The sequence below is a fragment of the Astyanax mexicanus genome, chromosome 3 (assembly GCF_023375975.1).
Source record: "Astyanax mexicanus isolate ESR-SI-001 chromosome 3, AstMex3_surface, whole genome shotgun sequence".
Taxonomy (NCBI): Eukaryota; Metazoa; Chordata; class Actinopteri; order Characiformes; family Acestrorhamphidae; genus Astyanax; species Astyanax mexicanus.
Window position 1 is genome coordinate 31,642,540 of NC_064410.1, and position 26,577 is coordinate 31,669,116.

General features: G+C 36.8%; 1 protein-coding gene across 2 annotated transcripts in view; it reads right to left on the minus strand.

Annotated features, from left to right (window-relative positions):
- Positions 1–26,577, minus strand: part of jupb (junction plakoglobin b) — a 129,787-nt gene that overhangs the window by 32,003 nt on the left and 71,207 nt on the right. Inside the window, exons 3-8 of one of the 2 annotated variants that reach the window (XM_049476357.1) lie at positions 23,744–23,890; positions 12,663–12,916; positions 6,868–7,106; positions 3,286–3,487; positions 1,853–1,997; positions 576–679 (exon numbers count right to left, since the gene is read on the minus strand). In XM_049476357.1, coding sequence (XP_049332314.1) covers positions 576–679; positions 1,853–1,997; positions 3,286–3,487; positions 6,868–7,106; positions 12,663–12,916; positions 23,744–23,890 — 1,091 coding nt within the window. The remainder of the gene's footprint in view (positions 1–575; positions 680–1,852; positions 1,998–3,285; positions 3,488–6,867; positions 7,107–12,662; positions 12,917–23,743; positions 23,891–26,577) is intronic. The other variant, XM_022683027.2, reaches the window with a different exon arrangement.

Below are 26,577 nucleotides of genomic sequence, written 5' to 3' on the forward strand. Positions count from 1 at the left end.
TATAAACTTAGTTTTTAAGATTTTTATGTTGCTATGAAGCTGCATCAGCTCATTAGGAACACTTAGCAGTTTCCACACAAGTCTTCTAATATTACTGGAACAGAGGCATCGATCAAAATATATCATATATTCAATATTTCAGCTTGGTTATCTCATTATCCTGTCAATGAAACCCTTATTCACTTTATCTTGTTTGCCTTCTTCTCTAGGGCTGTTTTTCCTTCTCCTCGACATAAATGTCACACAAAGTCCGATCTCACTGTTCAAAGCCACAAATATAAATACATTTCATTAATTTCATTACTATACACTCATGTGGTCAAACATTGTGGTAAAAAAAAAAAAATATATATATATATATATATATATATATATATATATATATATATATATATATATTCCGTGTGTTTTTGCTGTGCACGCGGTTAGAGAAATAAAACAGCCGCATCACATGAAAAAGCAGTTAAGCCTCACACATTTAGCTCCGCCCAGCTGACTTCAGAAATTAAACCCTAGATAAATGTAGGCTATGGGTTCTTCACTGCTGATTTTTATTGGATTTATAAGCAGCCCACCTGTTTGGTGGCGGCGTCGGACAGGTTCCTGAGGGTCCACAGGCAGTTCTGAATGAGACGTTGGCTGGAGCCAGTAAGATGCTGGCCCAGAGCCTGCATACCACCTGCCACACACACACACACACAGTTTTAGAGATTTCTGTAGGAGAGAAATGTTTGAGAACACTGTCCAGATTATCACAAATACAAAGAAAATAAACAGCTATAATCCACACACACACACACACACACACACTGCTCAGTGATTAGAGACAAACATAGAGGGACAGAAAGAGATAGAATAAGTATGTGAGGAAGGAAGGAGGGAAGGTATTTAGGTCCAGAATGAAAGAGAGTAAAGCAGGAAAAAGGATAGGAAGGAGTAAGGGAAGGAAGGAAGGAAAGCAGGCAAGATGGATGGAAGAAAAAAAACAGACCAAATGAAGGAGAGAAACAAATAAGAAAGAAAGGAATAAATTAAGAAAGAATATAACAAATGACAAAATGAAGTAATGCAGAAATTAAAGCAGAAAGGAAGGAATGAATGAAGAAATAAAGGAAGGAAGGGAAGAAATGAAGGAAGCTAGCCAGATAGGAAAACAGGAAAAAGGAAAATAATAAAGGAAGAAAGAAATGAAGGAGGAAAAGAATAAAGTAAGCAGGTTAGTAAGGAAGGCGGGAAGGAAAGAAAGCAGGCAAGATGTATAGAAGGAAGAAAGAACGTAACAAATGAAAAAGAAAAAAAAAGAAAAGTAGAAAAAAAGGAACAAAGGAAGGCAGAAAAGATGGAGGGAGGTAAAGCAGGAAGATACAAAAGAGGGACAAAAGGAAGGCCAGCTGAAAATGGTCAAGCTGGTTAAGCTGGTTGATGAGCTTAGGTCTTGATTGGCAGACGGTATGTTTTATTTGAGTTTTATGGTTAAGCTTGTTAAGCTTGGTAATACTGGTTGTCTAGTCCGGCCAGGCTTTTATATCAGCTAAACCACCAAACTCAATTAAACCTGATGACCAGATTTTAAACAGTCTAGGATAAAAGCAAGAAAAACATATTTAATAAGGAATATTTAATGAAGAAAAGAAACAATGAAACAAAATCAACCGAACAAAAAGAAAGTGAGAAAAAAAAAACAAGAAAAGGAGAGACAGAAATAAGAAGGGAGAGAGGTCATGCTAGTGGGAGGGTTATTAAAAATAAACATTTGATGCAAACAAAACCCTAATCCTAGTTATAGTGCAAAGACACACACTGAACACACACACACACTCACACACACATACTTAAGCACAGGCACACTCACCTGCATCCACTATGGCTGGTTTGTTGCTGGGACAGACTGAGAGGACCTTTAGCACTCGGCTGGTGGTCCACAGCAGCTTCTCATAGTTATAATTCCTCATGATGAAGACTAAACTCTCCGGACCATTGTTAGCCAGGATAATCAGCTGCAACACACACACACAGAGAAAACACAGAACATATGCAATTTGTAATGTAATTTCTCACTAAATGTAGAATCACTGTTGATCACATACAGCTGTCAAATCATGGCAATATTAGAATGTCAATTACTTAATTGCTCAAAGATTCATCCACTTTTCCATCTGGACAAATAGTTAGCATTTATTTTTCCTATTTTTCTTTAATTATGATTAATTCTGATCCTTTAACTTTTGGCTAATTATAAATCTCAGACATGCATTCAGACAATTCAGGCTGTTATCAATATGCATTTTGAGCTCATTAACATTTCTGATTACACCTTGCCATGTTAAATAAAACGCAGTGCATATCTTGCATATTTTAAGGTGTGGTGCCTAGTTTTACTGCCAAGTTTAATGAGAAGTTAAAAAAAAGAAATATTTAATTAAGTCTTAGACTTTGATTAGCAAATGATCCTAATTGTAATCAGGAACTGGTAGCTGAATTAAATTTCCAAGCCTTTTTCAAACTACAGACTTTTAAACTGTCTGAAAACTTTCAAAAGTCTGAAAACAAAAGTGATCACAATGCTTACAGGTCAAGGAAAGGCTATAAAGAATTTTCAGCTAGCAGTTTCTACAGGGCAGTGGCAGTTTATGGGAACTGTGAAAGACAAGATGAGATCCAGAAGAAATCTTTTGAAGATATGTGTATATGCTCAAAATCAGGCAAAGTTAAACCTTTTTATGACAGGCATGGAAGTTTAGCAAGTTATTAAAGAAAGTCAGAGCGGTGCACCGTTCCACTGTGCAGGGTTGCCTTTGCACATCCATGAACTTCATGGAAGAGTTAAAGGAAAGTAATCTATCACAAAACTCAACATATGAAGTGCTGTTGACTGATCCAGTCAAAATTTAACTAGTTAGTGACGATTAAGAAGAGTATGATTATGGACACCACTTCTAATCAATGCATTTAGATCCACTAATTTCAATCCATTACTGACACAGGTGTGCAAATGCAAAACACATCTTGTTGAGTCCCCGTAGAAAAGTACTGGCAACAGAATATATGACTCATATGAGCAGAAAAACATGACAATACTGGCTCCCATGTATAATAATAGGCTTAATAATGGGCTAAAGGGGTATATCCCCCCAATTTTATGCTGTCCTAAATAAACTGAATAGTGTGTCAAATATTCAAGTATCTGAAATACTGTTCACCTTAACTAATCAAAATGAACAGATAACACAAAAATAACAAAGAAAACAAAGAATATTACAGCAACACACAAACACAAACACACACTTTGCTCTCCTGGTTGCCGTATGACAGCAGCTGTAGACAGTCAGTGGTGATGGCCAGGAATTTGGGGTTGGTCTTCTTCAGCAGCGGGACCATCCTTTGCAGCCCGTCTGCCAAACGCACTGCCATCTTAGCCCCCTCCTGGTGCAGCAGCAGGTTGTGCAGCGTGGTGATGGAGTAAAACAACACCGACTCCATCGGGGAGCTAAGCAACAAACACACAGAGAAATACACACACAATCAAAGATACACAATAATACAAACAAAATACAAATATACAAATATAATGCAAACATAATGCCAGCAGAAAACAGAAACACATGAAAATGCAAAGAGAATGAGTGTTTAAAAAACATTTTCATCATAACAGAAAAGAACCTATATTTTTATCTTTAGACACTTACTGTTACTATAAATATATTTATAAAGCATGTTTTATTGTTTTTCTAATGGGTGGGGAGCAGTAGCTCTCCAGCCCAGAAGGTTGTAGAACCCGAGTGCAGGGCTGCAGAATACAAAGCAAGTAAACTCGATAGGAACCCCTCAACATGCAAAAACCTGAAAAACAGGTGGGAAACAAAAACCCGAAAACAGGCGGGAAACAAAAACCCGAAAACAGTTTGAAACAAAAAAAACGAAAATAGGTGGGAAACAAGAACCCGAAAAAGGGTCGGGAAGCAAAAAACCTGAAAACAGGCGGGAAACAAAAACCTGAAAACAGGCGGGAAACAAAAACCTGAAAACAGGCGGGAAACAAAAACCTGAAAATGGGCAGGAAACAAAAAACCCGAAAACAGTTTGAAACAAAAAACCCGAAAACAGGCGGGAAACAAAAAACCCAAAGACAGGTGGGAAACAAAAAACCCGAAAACAGGTGGGAAACAAAAAAAAAACAAAAACAGGTGGGAAACAAAAACCCCCAAAACCAGGCGGGAATCTAATCCTTTTAAATTACGTTTTCAGTTATTTTGTCTGTTTAGCATTAATATTACATTTATATTAAATTAAGGAATTTCACAAAACAAAGAAAAAAATAATAGATTTATTATTTTTTGCTTTTCTCCTTTTTTTCTTTATTTGTATTTAACGTTTCTCAATCATGAAATATCTGACCATATTAAAATGTATAACACATAATGAAATATTTAGTTTAAAATTAATTTTGGCATAAACCAGCTATTCGGACAGTTACTGAGTTTCCTCACAGAAAAATGCATCTCTAATAATGTTTTTTTTAGCAATTATTTTTTATTTATTCAGTTCTATCACACCCACCTCTCAATAAAATCAACTGTCCAAGTGCTCAAATATGTTTAAAAAAACTAAATTATTTCATAGGTTGTCCTATTTTTTTACATAACTGCAAATGCTAATTGAGACCTACTTTCCAAAAAGTGCTTGAGTTCTAATTATTACTGCTTTAGGGTACAAATGTAATTTTGATCCTAGTAGAATATGGTTATATTAATATGGTAATGTGTAAATCCTTTGGCTAAATAAACACTTTTTAAGACAGAGGTCAGGAAAACTGTTTTTAAGCACATTTCATTCATCTCTTATTAATATGCAACACACACACACACACTCCATCCACACACACACACACACTCCATCCACACACACACACACACACAAACAAAACTGCTTTCCATAGCTGCCTATTTTTCCACTCAGCAGCATTCATGCTCATCATCTGAATGTACCCTGAGCAGTATCCTGGGAGTCAGTGGTGCAGCACTGTAATGCGGTTAGCCTCAGGGTGGTGGCCGGTGCCCGTAAGACTGCTGTAGCGGAGCCGCAAATATCGGGACAGGCCGAGGTGCAGCGTTCATTCTGCATTCAGCTCCACCTGCCCCATGCTCTTTATTCAGCACAGCAGATAAGCAGAGGAGTCTGGGGGAAGTTTTACACTGTTTCACCCAGACATAATGTTAGACTTTCTCTTAGTCTGTCATTTTGATGGACTGGAATATAAAAATGAATAGTCATAACCTGTTATTATCCAATATGTCTAGTTTTTTTTTTTTTATTATAACAAGACATTTCATTTTTATTTCTTATAGTTTTAATCATTAACATAAAGAACTAACCTTTAAATATTTATTAAGGTATTGAGAGAAGAGAAAAACACATGACCATGCTGTCACTTTACAAGTCAACTCCTTATAAAACGGTTTAATATTTTTTTTGCTGAAGGTTAAAATTAAAGATATGAATGCAGTAACTCTTGTTTCTAAAACAAAACAGCAAATAAATGCTATAGAGGAAGATAATAATTGTAAACTGATGTTAAACTGTTATTTTTGGAGACTTCAAAATTATATACTTTAATTTTTGGACATTTCTCAAACTCCGTATAATACAGGAAATGTATGGGCAAATACTAATACATGAAGACAGTGGGAAAGGGGGGTAAAATACTACAAATGACAAAAGGGCATTTTGGGCAACAAGAGCTAAAGAGGCAGGTGCTCCAGCCCCCTCCAACACCCCCCCCACCCCCCCCCCCCCCGCACATGCCTGGTGCGCCGTATTTGTATTTTACCCTGATCCTGCTGCGTTTTATAGACTTATATAGCAGAATACTGTGATCCTACACATAAAACACTGATACCACACTGACTGCTATTCGTTTGCTTCATTTGTCTTCACATGAAGACAGTTTCTGCATTCGGTGCATGAACAAAAAGCACTTGAATGTTTTTATCAATGTACTGATTTAATCTTTTAGACACTTGGCCTTGCCTTTAATAGAATGACTCACCAATTTATTATTCCATAATGCATTTAAATATGGAAGCAAGGTGGTATCACTCTGAGCGATTTAAAACATCTGTATCAAAGTACTCTGATCAGTTCTATCCAAATACAGCAGCACCACTGTAGCACTCTGGCTGGTTCTATTTAAGAACAGCAGGACTGTAGTACTCTAGTACTCTAGTGAGAGGCTGTGTTCTTTTTTAAATGCAGCACAGTTATAACACCGCCCCCAACTGTAATCTGTATGCTGTATTTACACTACTAGACGATTTTCTGCTCATTAATAATGAATGCAGAAAGTGTCAGTTTAGCTGCATTTCAGAGCAGTAGAGCGGTCATGTTTATTTCTAGGAATGTTGGTTAGAATACCAGGTTTTTCAGATAAATATCAAATTTCAAATATATATATATGAGACAAAATAAATGCAAATAAACACAAAAAACAGTTTTTAAATGCTTTTCATTGTTAAGTGAGGAAAAAAATCCAAACCTACATGGCCTTTTCAGAGTAGTAGAGGGGTTAATTTAATTTCTATGAATGTTGTTCATTTCTAGGAATGTTGGTAATATATCTAACGCTGCTAATCAGGTCTGATGTCACCACAGCAACATCAGGCAACTTTTTAAATTTAACTCCCAACAGCTTTTATCTCTGATAGAATCCAGATCCTTCCATCCATTTATATGTCCATCATTTCATTCATCCATCTTTTACTCATACATCCATCATCCATCTATTAATTTGTCCATCAACCATCTATTAATCATCCATCCATCCATCCATGCATCCATTTATCATTCACCCACCAGCCCCAAGCCGCTAACCTGAGCATGCGTACGAGGGTGGGGATTCCTCCTGATTTGAATATAGCGAGTAGCCCCTCCCTCTGGTGTGAGAGGCTGTGCAGGACACTCGCAGCGCAGCGGGACGTCTCCAGGTCTCCGGACTGCAGGGCTCTAACCACCGCCGCCACCATCTGGGGAGACTGCATCAGCACGCGCCGCGACGCCTCCTTCCGCGTCAGCTGGTTCACTATCAAAGCCGCCTTGTTCACCACCACCTGCTCAAAGGAGATGATACCAAACAGCAGAGGAAAAGTGTCACTACCTTAATAAGCATCCATTCACTCCTCAGACACAATCTTATATTCTTTAACTTCATTTACGGACAGTCAGACCTGCCCTTTTTACCTTCACCTAAAATGACTGTAGCCAGAAAAGCTGTACATTAGCTGATGTAACAGAATTAGCGGTTAGTGTTCTCTTCATAAAATGGTTAACCTCTAGTAGAAAGCAGGGCTGGACAGTCATTTAACATCAATATATTTTGCAGTAAAAAAATATCAATAGCTATGAAGATATGACTGATATTCATTGCTTGACGTTTGTATGTACAGACATCCACTGTGAATTTACATCAATATAGAAATTTATTCTGATATAAATCTTGGCCATATTGCCCATCCCTAAGATGCAATATAAAACACTTTGATGGAGGTTGTTTTAACTCAAATAAATAAAGTCTTATTCTTTGTTTAATGTTTTATGTAAAATTGGATGTTTCCAAACATTACTAAACAATTTTCTGATTGGTAAACATTTGAGGCCACATACACATTCAAACCTACATCTTTTTTTTAATCAGTGTGTAGTGATTTCCCTAAGGTTTCCTTAAGTAAACTTGTATATATATTATAATTATGATGCAATATACAGTGGCTTGCAAATATATTCATACTCCTTGAACTTGTCCACACTTTGTCACCTTACAACCACAAATTTAAATGTATTTTATTTTGATTTTCACATTTTTATTTGATTTAAAAAAACGTATTATTTTCGTTCCACTTCCCACTTATGCAATACACTGTGTTGGTCTATCACTTAAAATCTCAGTAAAATACATTAAAGTTTGTGGTTATAAAGTGACAAAATGTGTAAAAGTTCATAGAGTATGAATATATTTGCAAGCCACTGTATTGTGATTAACTGCCTGGCTACTTTGTTGTAGAGCAAACACAATTTTTTGAGCTACTAACTCTATGGCTATGTGCTATACTGTTCTCTCTATAACATTTTCCTTCTTCATCTAATGTTCTATAAGTATTTTCTATAAGTATTTTACTTACTTATCAAAAGTGAGATTAAATATAAATACATTTTATTCACCTGAATATACAATTTAAAGTAGAATTTTTCTGCAAAGCAATTAATATTTCAAAAACATGAATTTTAAGGAGAACTCTGGTGTAAAATGGACTTTTGGTTTAGTAAAACATGATAAAAAGTACTTATCTTTGATGAATAAAACACCTCCGTTCTCCCACAGCGTTTTGAGATCCAGAAATTTTAACAGTTTATTCAAACACCCTTCAGACTGGGTGACACAAGGCATAATTTGCCCAGATAAATCACTTTTTTACCATTATCCAGTCTCAAACTAGCTCCACACCTCCTTGCTAGAATCCGGAGAGCCCTGACATTTAAAACAAGGCATTAATTACTTAAAAAGTGCACAATAAGCTTATTAAAAACAACTATTTACATACTATAACGGTGGAAAAAGTGATTTATCTGCGCACATTATGCCCTGTGTCACCCAGTCTGAAGGGTGTTTGGACAAACTGTTAAAAGTTCTGGATCTCGGAACGCTGTGGGAGGATGGAGGTGTACTATTCATCAAAGATAAGCACTTTTTTATCATGTTTTACTGCACCAAAAGTCCATTTTACATCGGCGTTCTCCTTTAAAAACTTAACTTTAAGTTATTAAGCCTAAATTATAAGTGTAATTAACTCAAGTTTTTAGTAAATGTTACTTTTAGACAACAAATAGCATCAAGTTAATAGTAAATTAGTATTAAAGTAAATTGAAGTAAATTTTGAACTTATCCAGGCCAGTGCAGGGAGCTGAACATGGCTGGATGTTCGAGTGAGCTAACTGACTGCTGTATACTCTGCTGTCATGCAGTAATTCTCTTTAAACTCTCCGACCAAATAAAGCACACCCTGACTTCAAGTGATCAAAAATGACCTTGACTTATGTCTCAGCCTGCATTTAAGACTTTCGATCAGCCGGTTTGTGTGTGATGTGGGACGCAGCGTTTGAATGACAGGCCTCTCCCCAGCACTAATGTAAGATCAGCGCTCTGTCACTCCACCAAGCTTTAACTGAAGACCAAAATAACTGCAGTAATTACCGTGGTCATGCTGAAACGCTTCATAAATCATACACTGACCTGGAGAACTCATAGTTTTTCATGTTTAATTCTTAATTAGTTACTAATGAGCTACAGTGCTGCTCACGGAACTGACGTCATGAGACTGCAGTATTTTAAAAAGCAGAATGAACTAGCATGCATTGCCTGTGTGAACGAGTGGTATTAACATTAGTTCAGTTTAGTTCAGAAAAGCAGATGTTTATCCACTGGTCCATTAATATGATCAGGTTAATCAAACTGGTCAACCACCTTTTTCACAGAAAAATAATGCAAATGAGTTAAATAAAATCATACGCTGTCAACCAGCTTAAACACCAAGGACCACCTTAGAATACCAGATTTCCAGATAAATATATAGTGGTGTGAAAAAGTTTTTTTTTGTCACTTAAATGTTTCAGATCATCAGATAAATTTATATGAGTCAAAATCAATACAAGGAAACACAAAAAAGCAGTTTTTAAATGGTTTTCATTGTTAAGGGAGAAAAGAAATCCAAACCTACATGGCGCTGTGTGAAAAAGTGTTTGTCCCCCAGTTACCACAGTTAAAACCACATAATTTAACTGTGGTTTATCACAGTTTAAGGTTTCTTTATCCACACCCAGGCCTGATTAATGCCACACCTGTTTTTTAAACAAGAAATTACATAAATAGGACCTGCCTGACAAAACAAATAGACCAAAAGATACTCAAAAGCTAGATACCAAACCACAGTGACTGAATGGTAAAAACGTGGAACAGTGGTGAACCTTACCAGGAGTGGCCAGCCGACATATATTACCCCAAGAGTGCAGCGAACACTCATCCAAGAGGTCACAAAAGATCTCAAAACAAACTTTAAAGAACTGCAGGCCTGACTTGCCTCAGTTCAGCATTCAAACACTTTTTCAGGGGCAAACACTTTTTCACACAGGGACATTTAAAAAACTTCATTTTGCTTTTACTTGTGTTGTGTTTGACTAATATTTATATTTGTTTGATCATCTAAAACTTTTAAAAGTGACAACATGTAAAAAAATAAAAAGAAAACATAGAGGGCAACTCTACCACTGTAGGTGTACAGGGGCAAGATTGAGTTAAACATTTCTTTGGGTTGTTCAACAGTAGCTATTCTGTCAGTCTGATCAGGGATCAATACATAATACATATATCACATGTAATATTGAGCACTGAATGTGTCTCAGCTAGTTGCAAGTTAGGTACTTGTAGAACGGCTCCCTTAAATTCAAATCAATCAGAGACCCGTCAGTCAACTGAGATCTTTCAAGCTGAGCAGCCGAGGGCTTTCTTTTTAATAAAACATTTAATTAGTGAAGATTTTTTTTAAATAATGGGGAATATGAAGATAAGAGCTATTATTTAAACAAACCTTTTTTCTGTTTCTGCAAATTAACTCTTAATATAATTTTTATATTATAGCAAAGTTAACATGCTTGGATCCACCGGTCAAAATGTGCTGGTGATTTACAGTTAAGCAGGAAACTGAGGCAGAGTCGGTTTTGTTAGGCTAGCAGTACTGATATCTCTGGAGGCAGCTTTGGAAGGAAAAACCTAGCAAGGACAAACGCAAATGTAAATTCTGCTTAACCCTTTCAGACCTAAAATATTTCAGATGAAGGAAAAGTGTATTTTTTAAATTTGGAAAAGACAACTTACTGTTCTTATTGCAATCTTCTTCTTATTACTATTATTCCCGCAAAATATTAAACACTTTTTCCTCACACAGCTTTTTAGATAGAAACACCAAACTATGCAGGATCTATATTAAGTTTTGTTGCTTGTGTATTTTGCAGTGATTCTTTGTACAGTTTTCGTACACTGGATGTTTTTCGGGTCAGATTTGTCCTGTAGGAACCCTTTTAAAAGTGTCCGCAAACTTTCGTTAAAAATGTAAAAAGGTTCTACAGGTCACAATTTTTGAGCTAGAACCTTGAAACTTGTAGAATCAGATACACTTCTCGAACCAACACAGTTTTCATAAAATGAACGTACATCTCCTCCCCATTGGAATAAAAGGGGATCCCAACATTCTGTCTCACACACCAGCTCAGTCTGCGCATGGAACCCCTTCTCTCTATCACTTCTCAGTATTGTGTGTGTATGGAGGAGCTGCTGGATAAACCAGCTTTAGGGTAGTAGCTTTTTCACCAATATTTAACCAAAAGCTTTTTGGACACTTCTGAATCAGACAAAAGTATTGGTATTCCAATGTTTATCCACCATACATTTTTTGGACACTTCTATAAGCGGGCAAAAAAAGGTGGCATTTCACCATTTAGCCAAAAGTTTCTGGTTTTAGGGTCTTATCAGATTTGGTGGCAATGTTGGATTTAAGGTATCACTGAATTAAAGCAGTTCATAAACGTTACATTTTCAACGTTGTTAGTGCACTTTTTCAAGCCAACTTAAACTTCGTTCACAAATTTTCCCATTCTAGTTTAATGTTAATGTTGCATTGGGAGCCAGTGTTTAACATTTGCTTTTAACACACATGCTTTTAACTTTTAAACACATATCAACCCTAAACAGTTAAATACACGTAAGTGTTCTAAATCGCATATAATTCGTAAAACTTAGTCTTTACTTTGCTTCGTTGGCTCTAGTGCTGCCATGCCCCAATGTCTAAGTGGCTGTATTTGAAAGTGCAGTGGGCTGGGCTAAAGTACTGTTCTCTTGGTTTGTGAACTTGTTTATTGGCCACAGGTTTCAATTAGTGAAAAAAATAAAATATCTGTTGTTGCAGGGTCTGAAAGGGTTAATATTTCACAATCAAACACAAGCTGATTATATAGGCCAGCACAATTTGAAGTTTCTGACCTAACAGATGTTTGTGGGAAATGACAAAGAGACTGACGGCAAACATTTGCTTTATCATTTCTAATTTTCCACAAACTCATATGATAGTCCAACATTTAGTGGCAATTAAATTAGGCTGATCATTCAAATCAGACCATTCATTCTATGCCACATCTCTTTTTATGATTTTTTTTTATCACTTAAAGTTACTGTGACTCTCCTAACTTTTTTAATGTGATGGAAATAAGAACTGGACATTATTAACATATTAAACGCCCAAATATGATTCAACCGACAAAATTCTGAGTTGGGTACAGCCCTATATATTTTAACACAATTTAGTTACATTACAATTAGGTCTATTGGTACACCAGACCTTCAACCACAGTTCATTTCAAAAGTTTATAATAGTCTTTTTTGTCTATTCTACAAACACCTTTAACTGTTCTGTTGGAACACCCAATAGTGAGTGAACAGTTTCAACTGTCAACATTTTTTTTCCACCATTGCCTTTTTCTTCCATAATATCTGGACATATGAAAGAACATTGCCAAACTGGATGGTTTTATTTATTAGTTAATTCTACATATAGTATAATCTGTACCTGATCTTCATCAGCCAGTAGTTTGGTGAGTTCAGGCACAGCTCGAGTGGCCAGCTCTGCATCATCCTGGTAGTTGATGAGGTGGACAATAGCGGTCTTTAGGAGCTGGGAGGGTTCGGCCAGTCGCTGGACGTTAGTTGGCTGGTCGGGGTCGGTCTGAGTGGGCAGTGGAGACTCTCCCTCCACCAGCGTCTCCGGGAACATGGCTGCTCTGACGCGCTGAGCTCGGGTCAGAGTGTACTGACCATCCATATCTGATAAAGAAGAGAGAAGAGTCAGAGTCAGGCTGAACCTCCACCATGCAGATCAGAACTGAGAAACTAACAGAACAGATTATTATTACTGTCATAGTACAACTAGAAAAAAACATGTGTGGAATAATGTGTGTATGATGTACCTTACTTAAAATATGTAAATAGGTGTATCATAGCCATAGAATAAGTGTAGTAACTGAGTCGTGGAAATAGTTGTAGCATAACCACAGCAACATACATAACATATCTGAGGAAATATGTGTAAAATAATCATAATTGTGGATGTAGCATAACTATATAAGTTTGTAGCATAGCATAAATACATTACATAGCATAAATACATTTGCACAACCATCGAAAGAGATGTACCATTTGCAGATCACCATATTGTCGATTGCGTGTATTTAATGAGCAGGTTTGCAACAAAATAAAAATCTGTGGCCAAAATAGGTCAAACTAAACCATTTAGCAAAAGCTCGATTACTAAATATCGAACATTAACATTAATTAATTACAGATGTTGCCCCTTTTTTCATCACTGCATACATTAAAGCTGATGTTTTGGGATTTGGGGGATTGAGTGCCCTCTCTGGTGAGAATGGGTAATTGCACCGAGCATGCAGAAGAATCATTATAAACTTGGCGGGTGTGATGCGGTCTCCTGTCAGAGCGGATGAATCTGATTCCAGGTTATGTTCAGTCAGAGAGAGAGAAAGGGCGCTCAGTCAGAAGCTTCACTTCAACTACACACTGTGTTTTTAATATGAGTGAATGAGATACTGAGCTCTGAGTTTCTCCTTCTGAAGTCTCCATTGCTCCACCAGCTGCTCGCATCCAGTAAAACTGAGCTGGATCCTCTTTCAGAGGCTGGACGTGTAACGCAAGTACGTAAAGACGCGTGACGTGGCCAGAAGAACTCCTGTGAAAAGTGACACCCCAGCACACTGATACCATTAACATGGTGTAGATTACAATGGAAAGCAGTGATGGATAAAACATAATTTATCAGGGGTCTAGTTATACTTCAGATGAATACCGATCGATCAACTTTTGTTATGATTCCATTATTTGGAGTTCTAAACAGGAAACACATTGACTTATTTGTATTTAAATAAATTAGCAGTCCACCCATAAGACAGCTCATATCTTGTACATGATGAACATCATCAATAATCAGTCCCACTCTAGTAATCTGTGGATTATATGTCAGTGTTCCAGTAAATAATCCATATTCTTAAAGATTCAGATATCAGCTATCGCTGTTAGCATTGTCCCAGATTAGCAATGCTGGCGATACAAGTTGAAAACAATGCATTATACAGTATTTTGTGCATTCAACCACCCAAAGGCACGTTCACAGATAAAAGTTGGATCGTACTTTGTGTTCAACTAATTGTAAGCGAATAATAAAGGGCTAATAAGCTGTATAATACTACTACTATACTACTGTCTGTTTGTAGTACAAGCATCTGTTAGTGGGTTAATGAGGCTCTCCTAATTTTATTAGTAAGAAACCTGACCTGTAGGAACGTTTCAATTTAAATGTCCTACTCTGAACTAGAACATTTTGATTATAAATGAAACACACACATATATATATATATATATATACACATATACATATATCCTTTTAATTTTTAACCACCTTTAGACATGTTTTAACTGTTTTAGTTTAATTTAACTTTTTACAGTGTTTAAAATACAATTTTAGTATTATTTTTAGTTTCTACTTTTTTATTTTGAAACTTATAATAATAATAATAATAATGTTTACAATTATTTTATTTGCTTTAAATGTGCCCTTGTGTACTTATCATTTTATGTTAAAATCAGATTAATTCAATCTTAACTGTTTGTTACGGTCACTCCTGATGCGGTCAGTCTGCCAGCTCTGAACTCTGATGAACTCAGAAACTCCATTTCCCAGCATTCTCAATCTCAGAACTGCAACTCATCGGAGCATGTGACGCTACGGTGTTCTGATTCGCCCAGCTCCTGATTGCTCACCTGAACTTTTGAGTATAAATACCCCTCAGTTTCAGCTAGTAGTTTCTGAGAATTCAATTTAGGTTCCCTCGCTCTTCTACAACGCGTTTCCCATTGCATTCTGCCTTAATGTTTATTGACCCGTTCCTGTATTATCGTTTATCCCTTTTTCCTTGCCCAGTTTATTGTTTATTGCTTTCTCTGTTGCCGACCTGGCTTGTTCATTGACTACTCTTTTGCTTAGTTCCCTTCTGCCTGATTCTCCTTGTACGGACCCTGCTTTCTCCTGACCCTGGAATGTTGTTTGTTTATGCTGCCTTTTATGTTACTGACCCTGCTAGCTTTTGACTATCCTTTTATGCATGTTCCCTGTTAAAAAAACTGTTTAAACTGTTGAACTCCTATCAGCATGTGTCTCTCCTGGTCCTACTATTCTGATAGTTAGTTTGTTTCAGCTGTGCTGATTTTACTGTTAGTTTGTTTAAGTTGTTCCTCATTTTAGTTTAATCTGATTAAACTCAATTGGAGTTACCCTCAATGTATCTCTGAGTGCAAATAAAGGTGTAAAGAGTGCTAGGCATTTAGAGCAGAACGTTATTTACACATTTCACACACCCACACACACTCTTATATGCAGAAGAAGTGGGGTGGGGGGCATGGGAACTAGACCTGTGCCTCCACATGAGTCAAATACGTCTCATAAATCAGAACATGCAGGACTGTGTGGTCTGAGTAACCTCTGTATTTAAGCTCTGCATGCATAAACCTGAACTCATTACTGTAATAATCCAGAGAAAATACTGTTCTGTTCAACACCAAAACACAACGAGCAGATCATTAGATATATTATATTTATATTGTTGTTTTCCAACTAAAAACAAGTATCTCCATTTTTGTTCATTTTTATTTACTACATAATTTGAACACACAAAAAGTCTGTTAAAATTTATTAATAAATGGACCAATAGAAATTCTTCAAAACTGCTTGAAAGAAACTCTTTTACATTGACTTCCATTAAAAGTTAAGAAGGTTTTATCTCTCTAATATACAGTTGCAGTTTTAAAGATACATGGTTTTCATTGGACAGCGACGATATGTAGTTGAACATTTTGCTAAAAACTAACAAACAAACAAACAAACAAACAAACAAAAAGGAGTCATTGGAATTGAATAAAACTTTATATGTGTGAATGTAATGATGATGCAATTGAAATTATTACAATACTAAGCCCTATTCGGACAGGATTAGTTTCTCAGGGGGACATCTATGAAAAATATTTCACACCTTTATTCAGGACCACAGTAGATGGTTCAGCGAAAAACAGTAGATAATTTAGCCTATAATTTTTTTTTAGAGGACATCTGAGAAAAAAAAAACATACACATAAAATAAAATTACAGAGGACCCGCCATAAAAAGAAAATTACCCCAGGGCCCCCTGAGAAACTAATCCCGTCCGCATAGGGATTTAGAGTAAAAACAAGAAATTTATTGGGGGAAACTGTTCAAAGTGTTGGGCTGCTCTTATTCTGGATACAAGATGAGGTTCATCTGTCCACAAATGTTGTGGCTGGGCCTGTAGATCCTGCACACTCATAGACTGGTCGCTTGATTCAACTGGCTATAAATCTGGAGGAGATATTCCTGGGAAATTACCATGAGGCTTCCATACTCAGTCCATACGCAATCTGAACCAAATAGACCTGGATGTGTCACTAAACATGATACAGTTCTAGTCTACAGAAGCCCCGGTTTCTCATTCACAACTGCACTGCCAACAAAGGTGACAGTTGGAATGGAAAGATGAACGACTTAGATGGCAGGCAATTCATTGAAACCTTTATCCTCACAGTCTCAGTCTCTCAGTCCAATGATGTTTCCTCAATGTCCATCATCTGGGCAAAATGTCTGGGGAAAAAGTGCTTCATAGCGGCATGTCTAGTAACCACTGATCTTTCACCAAGAGGTACACCTTACTGTAGCAAAACCCAATGACTAATCAGACCACAGCTGTAATCATTTAGACATCTGCCTGAGACTGAACACAACTGAACACAACATCAATTTATGGAAAGTGTGTAATTGTATTAATACACTTTTTTCCCAAAAGCGAGAAACCACAGCCTAAGCAGTTCAACGCATCATGGTTCTCACTGACCCTTTAAAGGTAAAAACTACAGCAGTGAAGGGCAGACAAGTGTGCTATTTACTGAGCACTAAAATGGATTTTCATTTGAAGAATCTTCCACTGGGCCAGATTAGGTCTCCATCAGACCCCAGGGGCTATTTCTGCTCCCTCGCCTCTAATCCCCTCCCTTCCAAAAGCTAGGAAAGTAGAAAATTAAATTGTGCTAAAGGTCTGGACTCCACGCTCATAAGATTCACAAACAGAGCACAGCCAGAAGCTCTGATCACGCCTTGCTCTCGGATTACTGCGGAACATAACCAGAATAAACCACTTCTCTACAGTTCAGAATCTGCCCACTGTGGCTATGATGAAGTTTAAACAGGACCCCCGATAAAAAAGGACTTGTTAGAAACAGTTAACAGGTGGTGCAGGAACTAATTTTTTCTGGGCTTTTTCTGGATACATTCTTGTGAATCTCTGTTTTTTTAAATAAATTGAGCAAACTGAATCACAAATCCATCAAGGGCAAACATTTCTGTAGTATTTATTTTAAACCCTTTCATTATCCTCAAATTTATTTTGAGGTCAATTTGATTCCAGCATGTTAAACCTCAAGAAAATTATTACCATATTTTTCACAGTAAAATCGTTAAATATTCCCAAAAATCGTCTGTGCGGCTTTTAATCCAGTGCTTCTTATGTATGAATTCTACTAGTCATGGTGTGTGGAGCAGTAAAGCCACTCCGCTCAAGTGCAGCGCTATACAGGAGTTCAGGAGTTTTAGTTTAGTTCTCCAACACCGTGGCTGAAGTAGCATTAGCATTAGCCACTAACTGCTATTTTCCCGTTCAGAAGTAAGTATTATGGGCCGGTAGCCTGCTCCAAACCCCCTAACACTGCTTGAACAGCATTAGCATTACCCGCTCACGGTTATCCGCTAATGCTAATGCTCCAGCCTTAGTGCTGGAGAAATTTGGGAATAAAAGCATACTGTACTTTACTCACCCAAAAAAACAGTTTTCAGGAGATAAATCTTTTTAGAATAACATACAGCGCTCGTTTGACTTTAAAAGAAAGTCTTTTTTATTACAATTTTGTTTACTTAGCTTAGCTTTACTTAACTTAGCTAGCTACCCACCACCACCCAGCAGTGAGACCTGCTGAATTAGAAGTTCCTTATAGTGTCTCTTAAAGCGCATAAAGCTGAATGAGAAAATCCAGCCAAGATGTACAAAGCTGTCATCTGAAGCATAGGTGCTACTTTGAAGAATTTAAAATATAAAACGTATTCTGATTTACTAAATAATTGCATAGGGTTTTCTTCAAAGTTTGCTTGACTTATAGTTTTAAGTAATATTATACAATGCAGAACATTTTAAAACAATAAAAAAAAACTTTGAATTTTAGGTGTTTTAGGTGAACTTTTAACTGGTACTGTATCACATTATAACATTCAAACAATTAGAACCATGAGAAACAACACCATGATTGTTATTATTGTCTTTAATTCACTGTTATAATGTCTTCTCTTTAAAGCAATATGAAAATAATAAAATAAATAAAACATTTGGAGGAATAGGTATGCTCAGGTGTGCTCCAGGGTAATAAAACTGCTTTTGGGTAGAGTGGCAAATTTCCCAATTAGCTCCTAAAAGATGTAAAAGATGAAAAACATAAAGCTCAACACTGTTGTATCTGCAGTTCCTGTGGGGTCTGTGGGGAGTAATTTAGTTTCACAGTGTCTGCAGAGGTGTCTGCAAAAAAGCATGTTTGATTTTGCAGTTCTTGAGGAGTTCTCTATGTGGTGTTTTTGGTTCTGCAGTTCTTGTTTGGGTGTCTATGGGAAATCTCAGCTCTGCAGCCACTCTGGTATTATCTGTGGGCACTTTAGTGGCTGTGCAGTTCTTGCTGTATTGATGGGCATGGATCTGTGGTACCTGCTGTTCTATGCAGTCTGTGCAGTTTCTGGGTGGTATTAAATATTTATTTCACTTTATGTTCCTTGGACCTCTTTTAGGTTCTGTAGGTCTCATGGTTTTCTTTAATGTGTAGATGTCCTTTGGTTCTACAGTTCCTGGCAGAATGTTTGGGTTCGTCAGTGATGTTCTCTGTGGTGTTTTGGTTCTTTGTTGAAAAGATCCCTGTGCTGTTCTCTGTGGACTTTTTTGATTATGCAATTCTTGTGGTGCTCTTAGTTCTAAGTCAATGGGTTGTACAGTACATGTGGGTCCAATCCCATTTCACCCCTTTACCCTACCCCTCTGTATTGTGCCTGCAGGTCTAGATGTAGGGTATGATTTTTCAGAGGCACACTCAAAATAGAGGATTATGAGAATCACTGGCAGAACGGCAGAATGGAAATCCACAAATAAATAAGTAACAGGGAGATGCTGAGGTAACGCGAGACCTTAACGCGAATCTCGGCAGTATTGAGCAAGGCAGCGAGGCAGTGATTGCTAAACACTAGCTGTATAGATTAATTAGCCAGCTTAGATTTAGACAGCTTTAAAGGCTATAAAGTTTATATTAGTTAGATAATAACTACCTGAAGCGCACTGGAGGACGGCGAAGAGGACCTGGACAGTCTGCAAACTTTTATTGACGAGTGTTTCGAGCGAGTTGTCATGGGGAAACCAGACAAAACGCCGACTCCCTCAGGTAAAAAAGGAGCTCCGTCCGCCAAGAGGAGTCGCCCTGAAGATTCTCCTGGGGCTACTTCACATTCCAGCGATATGGTGGATATTCTGGAGTCCATAGATAAGAAGCTGTCCAGTTTCGACGCTCGCCTTTCCATTCTGGAAATTCTCCATAAAGAGTTTCAGGCATTGCGGGAGTCTGTGGAGTTCAGCCAGCAGCAGGTGGAAACACTCGCTGCGGAAAACACTGCCCTCAGAGAGTCGGTGAACTCCCTCACTAAGGGAATGACCCAGCTCTCAGAGGAAAATAAAAAAATAAAAGAGACCGTCCTCGAGCTCCAGGCCCGCGGCATGAGAGACAACCTCGTGTTTTCTGGATTACCAGAGAAGCAAGAGGAAAACCCGGAGACAACAGTGAAGGAGTTCATACATACTTACCTGAAGCTTCCGGAGGACACCGTGAAGACCATCACCTTCGCTCGCGTTCACCGCATAGGAGCTAAACGACCCGGAGGACACCGATCCAGACCCATCGTGGCTAAGTTTGAACACTTCAAACAGAAGGAACTGGTGAAGAGCCGCGGGCGAGAGCTGAGGGGAACGGACTTCAGCGTTAACGACCAGTTTCCCAAAGAAATCCTGGAGCGACGCAAAGTTCTGTTCCCTATCCGAAAAAATACATCCAGGAAGGTTCTCGGGCTGTCAGCTTCACCGCGACCAGGAAACCACGCTATGGCTGTACTGACCAGGTGATCTGTATACAAACACGTCTGTTCTGACTCTTTCACTCCTTCTCCGCTAAAAGCTCATTAGATATGTCTGTTTATAACTATTAATGCCGGGTCAATCAGTATAGCAGACTGTTATCATGTTAAGCACTCTTTGTTTTTTTTTTTGTTTTTTGTTTTTTTTTGTTATTGTTTTTTGCTTGTTTGTTTGTTTTTTTTTGCACCCAACATGTTTACCACACGAGCACACAGTCATACAGGTTACATGCGAGAGCACACACACACACACACACACACACACACACCGTTAGTGAGCACACGTGACTTTCCCAGGTAACTCAAATATGAGCATGCAGAGGTTTGTCTCATGGAATGTACGTGGAGCTGGTTCGGGGGAAAAGAGGGTAAAAATTGCCCATCGGTTAAATGATTTAAAGGCTGACATTGTGTTTCTACAGGAGACACATGTATCTAAAACATCTGCGCAAACACTCTCCTTTCCACAGTTTCCTCACATGTACTCAGCCTGTTACAACTCCAAACAAAGAGGTGTAGCTATATTGATTAACAAATAGTTAAACTTCACCATCAGAAACACTATATCAGACCCAGAAGGCAGATTTATAATACTTAATTTATCTATTCAAAATATAAATTTTTGCATTGCTAGTATATATGCGCCAAATGTTGATGACCCCTCCTTCTTTCATACCTTTTTCACTTCACTTTCTGATCACTCTGACACCACACTGGTGATAGGAGGAGACTTCAACTTGGTACTTAATGAAGAGATTGACAGGCTCAGTACAGCAGTGAGTCAAAGGAACTGGCAGTCTGCAGACATTCTTAAACAGTACATGAAGGATTTTGGTCTATGCGATACTTGGCGTTCACATCACCCCACTCTGAGAGAGTATAGTTTTTTCTCACACGTACATAAATCCCACTCTCGCTTAGATTACTTTTTAGTTAGCAGCTCTATGTTGAGGGAAATCACAGACACTCAAATTCACCCTATCATTATTAGCGATCACTCACCGGTGTCTATGTCTTTGACACGGAAAAGAGTTATACCACCAGCTAGGAACTGGAGATTTAATACATCATTACTTAACGAACAAGATTTCATTAATTACTTCAAAAAAGAGTGGGCTATATATTTAGAACATAATGACCTGCCTGGAATATCGGCATGTGTTCTTTGGGAAGCAGGGAAGGCAGTAATGCGGGGTAAAATAATATCTTACTGCGCACATAAGAAAATTAAAGAAAAAACTTGTGTGTCAGAATTGGAACAGAAAATAAAATCTTTAGAAACAGCATATGCTGCTTCACCACAAGAACATATAATTAACACCCTGCGGAAATTAAGATTGGAACTAAATGAAACCATTGATAAAAAGACACAATTTATGTTGCAGAGGCTGCGTTTGGAAAACTTCGAGCATGGAAATAAATCTGGAAAATTCCTGGCAAACCAATTAAAACTAAATAAAGAAAAAACAGCTATTTCTTCAATTAAAGACTCTGTTGGTAACATTACTCATGACCCACAAGAAATTAATAACAATTTTAAAGACTTTTATGGAAATCCACAAATAAAGTATTTTCCATGTTCAAAATTCGATAAATCAATAGCTTTATTATTATTATTTTAATGTCTAGTTCAATGTCTTATGGTCATTTTCTTTATAACAAGCTTAAAAAAACTCACTAGTAGTTTGTCACAGTACTTTAGCTAGCTAACTTACTTTCCAGTTCCACTTTAAATGGTGCAACAGATGGCAGGGGCTGCAGTTTTTGAGGTGGAATGGAGAAATACAATTAAATAAAAGTTAATAAAAGCTAATTTCAGCTCCCCTTCACAGAGGAATTAAGGAATGGATAATAGTAATTAATGGCTTTAACCTCCTACCCTACATTTTAAGACATACAATGCCCTGCCTAAATTTAACTAGTTGACCAGCCACTAGGTTGCTGAACTTAAGAACTTTACAGCTATATACAGGGTTCATACACTTTTTAACCAATGCATTTGTCCATGACTTTTTCATGCCTTCAAGGCAAATTTTCATGACCATATTTTTTTTAAGTGCAGACAAGGACAGTAAAACCAAAAATCAACTAAACCTAAAATTAAAATTGATTATAGTATGTCTAAAAGTGAATCAGATAAAATGTTGACACACAATATTCAATAATAAAATGTGTGTCAGATCCTGAGAGCTCCATTGTGTAGGGCTAAATTATTGAAATAACTCTGAGCTGACGTATTTGTTAGCTCAAAATAGATTTTCTCCTTCGATAAACTGAAACACACATGTGTAGACCAAATTTCCATGACTTTTCCAATTTTTTCTGGGCATGTTTATATTTCTGTATGAACCCTTTACATATCTGTATTGCATCCTTGAAGGCTTGTCCTAATCTTAGGAGGGAAGTTTTCACTCCAGGTAAGTTCAAAGTGCAAAATGTATTCAAAAAAGTGTAATTATAGAAAAAAAAAGAAAATAAAGAACTAAAAAATACAATGAAAATTACAAAATAGAAAGAGAAGAAGAAAATAAAAAGAAATAAGGAGAAAAAGAAAGAAGAAGGAGATGAAAGAGAAAAAGAAAGGAGAAAAAAGAGAAAAAGGAGAAGAAAGAGAAAAAGAAAGAAGAAGGAGAAGTAATAGAAAAAGAAAGAAGGAGAAGAAAGAAAAAGAAAGAAGGAGAAGAAAGAGAAAAAGAAAGAAGAAGAAGGAGGAGGAGGAGGAGGAGGAGGAGGAGGAGAAGAACCCACCCTCCTTTAAATACTGGAAGCCCCACCCCAGGCTAAATCATATCTCTGCAGGTAAGTTACAGCATCCTAGTTAAATACATACAACTATTAACATTTTCTACAATGTGCACATATTCTGTAATAGATTTAAAATGGCCATTACTACACAACATCTACCGGTAATGTTCTTTTTAATTAATTTAGTCTTTTTCTTTTACAGGTTCTTCACTCCAGCTCCCCTCCTCTCCTGCACTGCCATGGGCCCTTTCTTGCTAGTACAAGAGGCGGAAATGTAATGACTGCTGGTCCTTTGAAAACCCCTTCTCAGGTATTTATATCCAAGTGTTTGTTAAAACAATTGTCTTTACAGCAATTTACATGTCTCAGCAATAGCTTTGGTGATGAGGGTGACCTCTTACCTCATCACACCTTCCTTTCAAACTCTGTTCCAAGAGAAAGGGTTACACTCGAAAACAAGAGTACAGAAGAGAAATGGGATTGGGCCATGATTTTGTGTCTGAGTCATTAGGTTCTGCAGTACCTGTGATAGAGTGTGTGAGTCATTTGGTTCTGTGGTGTCTCACCTGTGCTGTTCTCTGCAGGAAATCTTTTGCTGTTCTCAGTCTCATCCTGCTCCCGCACTGTAGTGGCTCCTGATTGGATTCCAGAGTCGGAGGAGTAATAGGTGTGCTGCCATTCAGCCACCTTCATCGCGCCATCAGCTTCACTCACTACACACACAGAGAGAGAGAGAGAGAGAGAGAGGGAGAGATTTGTGGGAAAGGGCAGATGACTGACAAGAACAGACATGGTCTAAAGGTTAGAGAAATTAACTTGGGACCAGACGTTTGCTTCCAGGGTGCTGAGGCAGCTGCCCAATCCCTTCAGGTGTGTGTTCTCACCTTCCAAATTAGAAGCCACTTAATATACTGAATAATTTAGAGTTCATACTGAATAATTCAGAGTAGGTACTGAATTAATAATAGAAGATATTACAAAAAATAAAGCAGTTTTTGGACAGTTTAAAGTGGATACTGATTGTTTTATGATCAACACTATTGAGTAATTCACAGTGAATGCTGAACAATTAATAGTAGTTAATGAAGATACAGCTCTGGAAAAAAAAAGACCACTTCAGTTTCTGAGTCAGTTTTTCTGATTTAGCTATTTATAGGTATGTGTTTGATTAAAATGAACATTGTTCTTTTATTCTATAAACCTCGGACAACATTTCTCCCAAATAGAAATATTGTCATTTAGAGCATGTATCTGCAGAAAATGAGAAATGGCTGAAACAACAAAAAAGATGTGGAGCTTTCAAACATTATTTGGTGGAACAAAGATGTTTTTATTTTTTAAAGTCAAAATTAAATTTAATAAAAAAAAAGAAGGATGAAGCTAATGTTAATTCACAATGTAGCCTTAATCCCGACACACACAGACTCAGGGTTCTGTTTATACTCCTTGATCTGCAACACATTATAGAGCATTTTTACAGTTTTACAATTATTGATTTTTTTTTATTAATTTGATTAATTTTTAATAAATTTACTGAAGTCAATAAAAAAAATCACTGAATTAACAAAAATATAAATATATTTCCTTTAATGAATCTGCAAAGAACAAGACAGAAGTAATGGAAATATGACGACACTCCTGTAAATCTAATGTTTTGTCAGGCAGGTCCTATTTAAGTGATTTCATTTTCACACCACACTTTATATAAAAAAAAACATTTTGAGGAATATATATATGTATTATATATATATATATATATATATATATATATATATATATATATAGAGAGAGAGAGAGAGAGAGAGAGAGGGAGAGAGAGAGAGAGAGAGATGATTAATAATATAAATTTGAAAATGCAGGACACGATGCCAATCCTTTTAGACCTTATGTTATTGACATTGCTAAGGGGATGGCATCCACCTGCTTGGCCTATATATATATCACACTGTTGGCTGGCGTACTGTGAAAATGCTAAAATAAATAAATAAATAAATAAATAAATAAATAAATTCATATTTCTCATATTTCATACTATCTTAATACACAAATTATTTATTTATATCAATTTTTACAAATTAATAAAATGTTCACCAAGTGTAAAGAGGGAGTGCTGTTTTCAAAACATTATAAAAAAACCTGTTACATGGTTTGGTGTGTGGCAGCAAAGAAAGATTTTAATCAATTTTTATCAGCCTAAACTCTCTGAAGCACTTTAGCTCAGCCTCAGCCTGTGATTAAACATGCATTTATACAGCGCTCTGTAGTACGCTAATTAATAGTTACAGCCTTCAGACATGAGGCTCCAACGAAAACTGCCGGCCTTGCTGTTTCTCCTCTGTCCTTTGAGAGCTATCAGAAAGAGCTGCATATCAGAGGATGAGTTCTGCCAAAGGCTGCGTGAAAGAGGAAATGTCTGCAGAGGAAAACTGGGCTTTTTAAGTGATTCCCCATGTTTCCTATACATATATTTTTTATATATACACTTCAATTTCAAAATTTTCATCAATATTTTACATTTTCAATTTCGTGAAACGTCTTGAAATCTCAATATAAAAATCCCTTAGAGGGCTTTTAATTTGAAACGAAGGATGAAGCTAATGTTAAGTCCCAACGTAGCCTAAATCCCATCACACACAGACTCAGGGCACTGTTTACACTCCTTGATCTGCAACATATTACACAGCATTTTAACAGTTCTACATAAAAGACTACAGAAAGCCACAGTAGAGTACATGTGAGTCACATTTACACAATCAAAGGCAGCCAGTCTTTTGGTAAACAAACAAATGCTAATGCTAATTAGTGCTGGGTGTTAAGGACAAAAATGCATATCATGGTTTGTATTATTATTTTTTGCATGACTGGGCTTTAATATATGAGTTACTGTACTGTTAGGAGTACATATAATAAACACGGCTTTAAATTAAGGCTTTGATTAGTATTGGGTTTACTTTGTCCCACAAAATTACACAATATATGAAGAAATTAGACTTTATCAGCAGAAAAACAGCTGACGAATGTAAACAATAGACCTTAAAAATAGATACGCTAACACATCTAACACGGCTCCCTTTACAAAATTAAATATTTTACTAAATAGTAAAATATACTAAATAAACTAAATAAACACTATAAACAAACCTAAAATCCTCAATGTTTAAGTATTCAAAGAGATATTTCTTAAAAGTTGTATTGCACAAGTTAGACACAAGTTTAATATCAATTTACTATATTTTATTACTAAAGCCATGAGAGGCATTAACTTGCAGTATTTAAATTAGCTACAATTCCCTTCTTTCTCCAGTTAACAAATACATTTAAATCATCATTCAAGCTACAGTATTAATATATTTAAAGGGACTATAGTTACTGCTCTATTTTACTGGGATAAAAACACTCA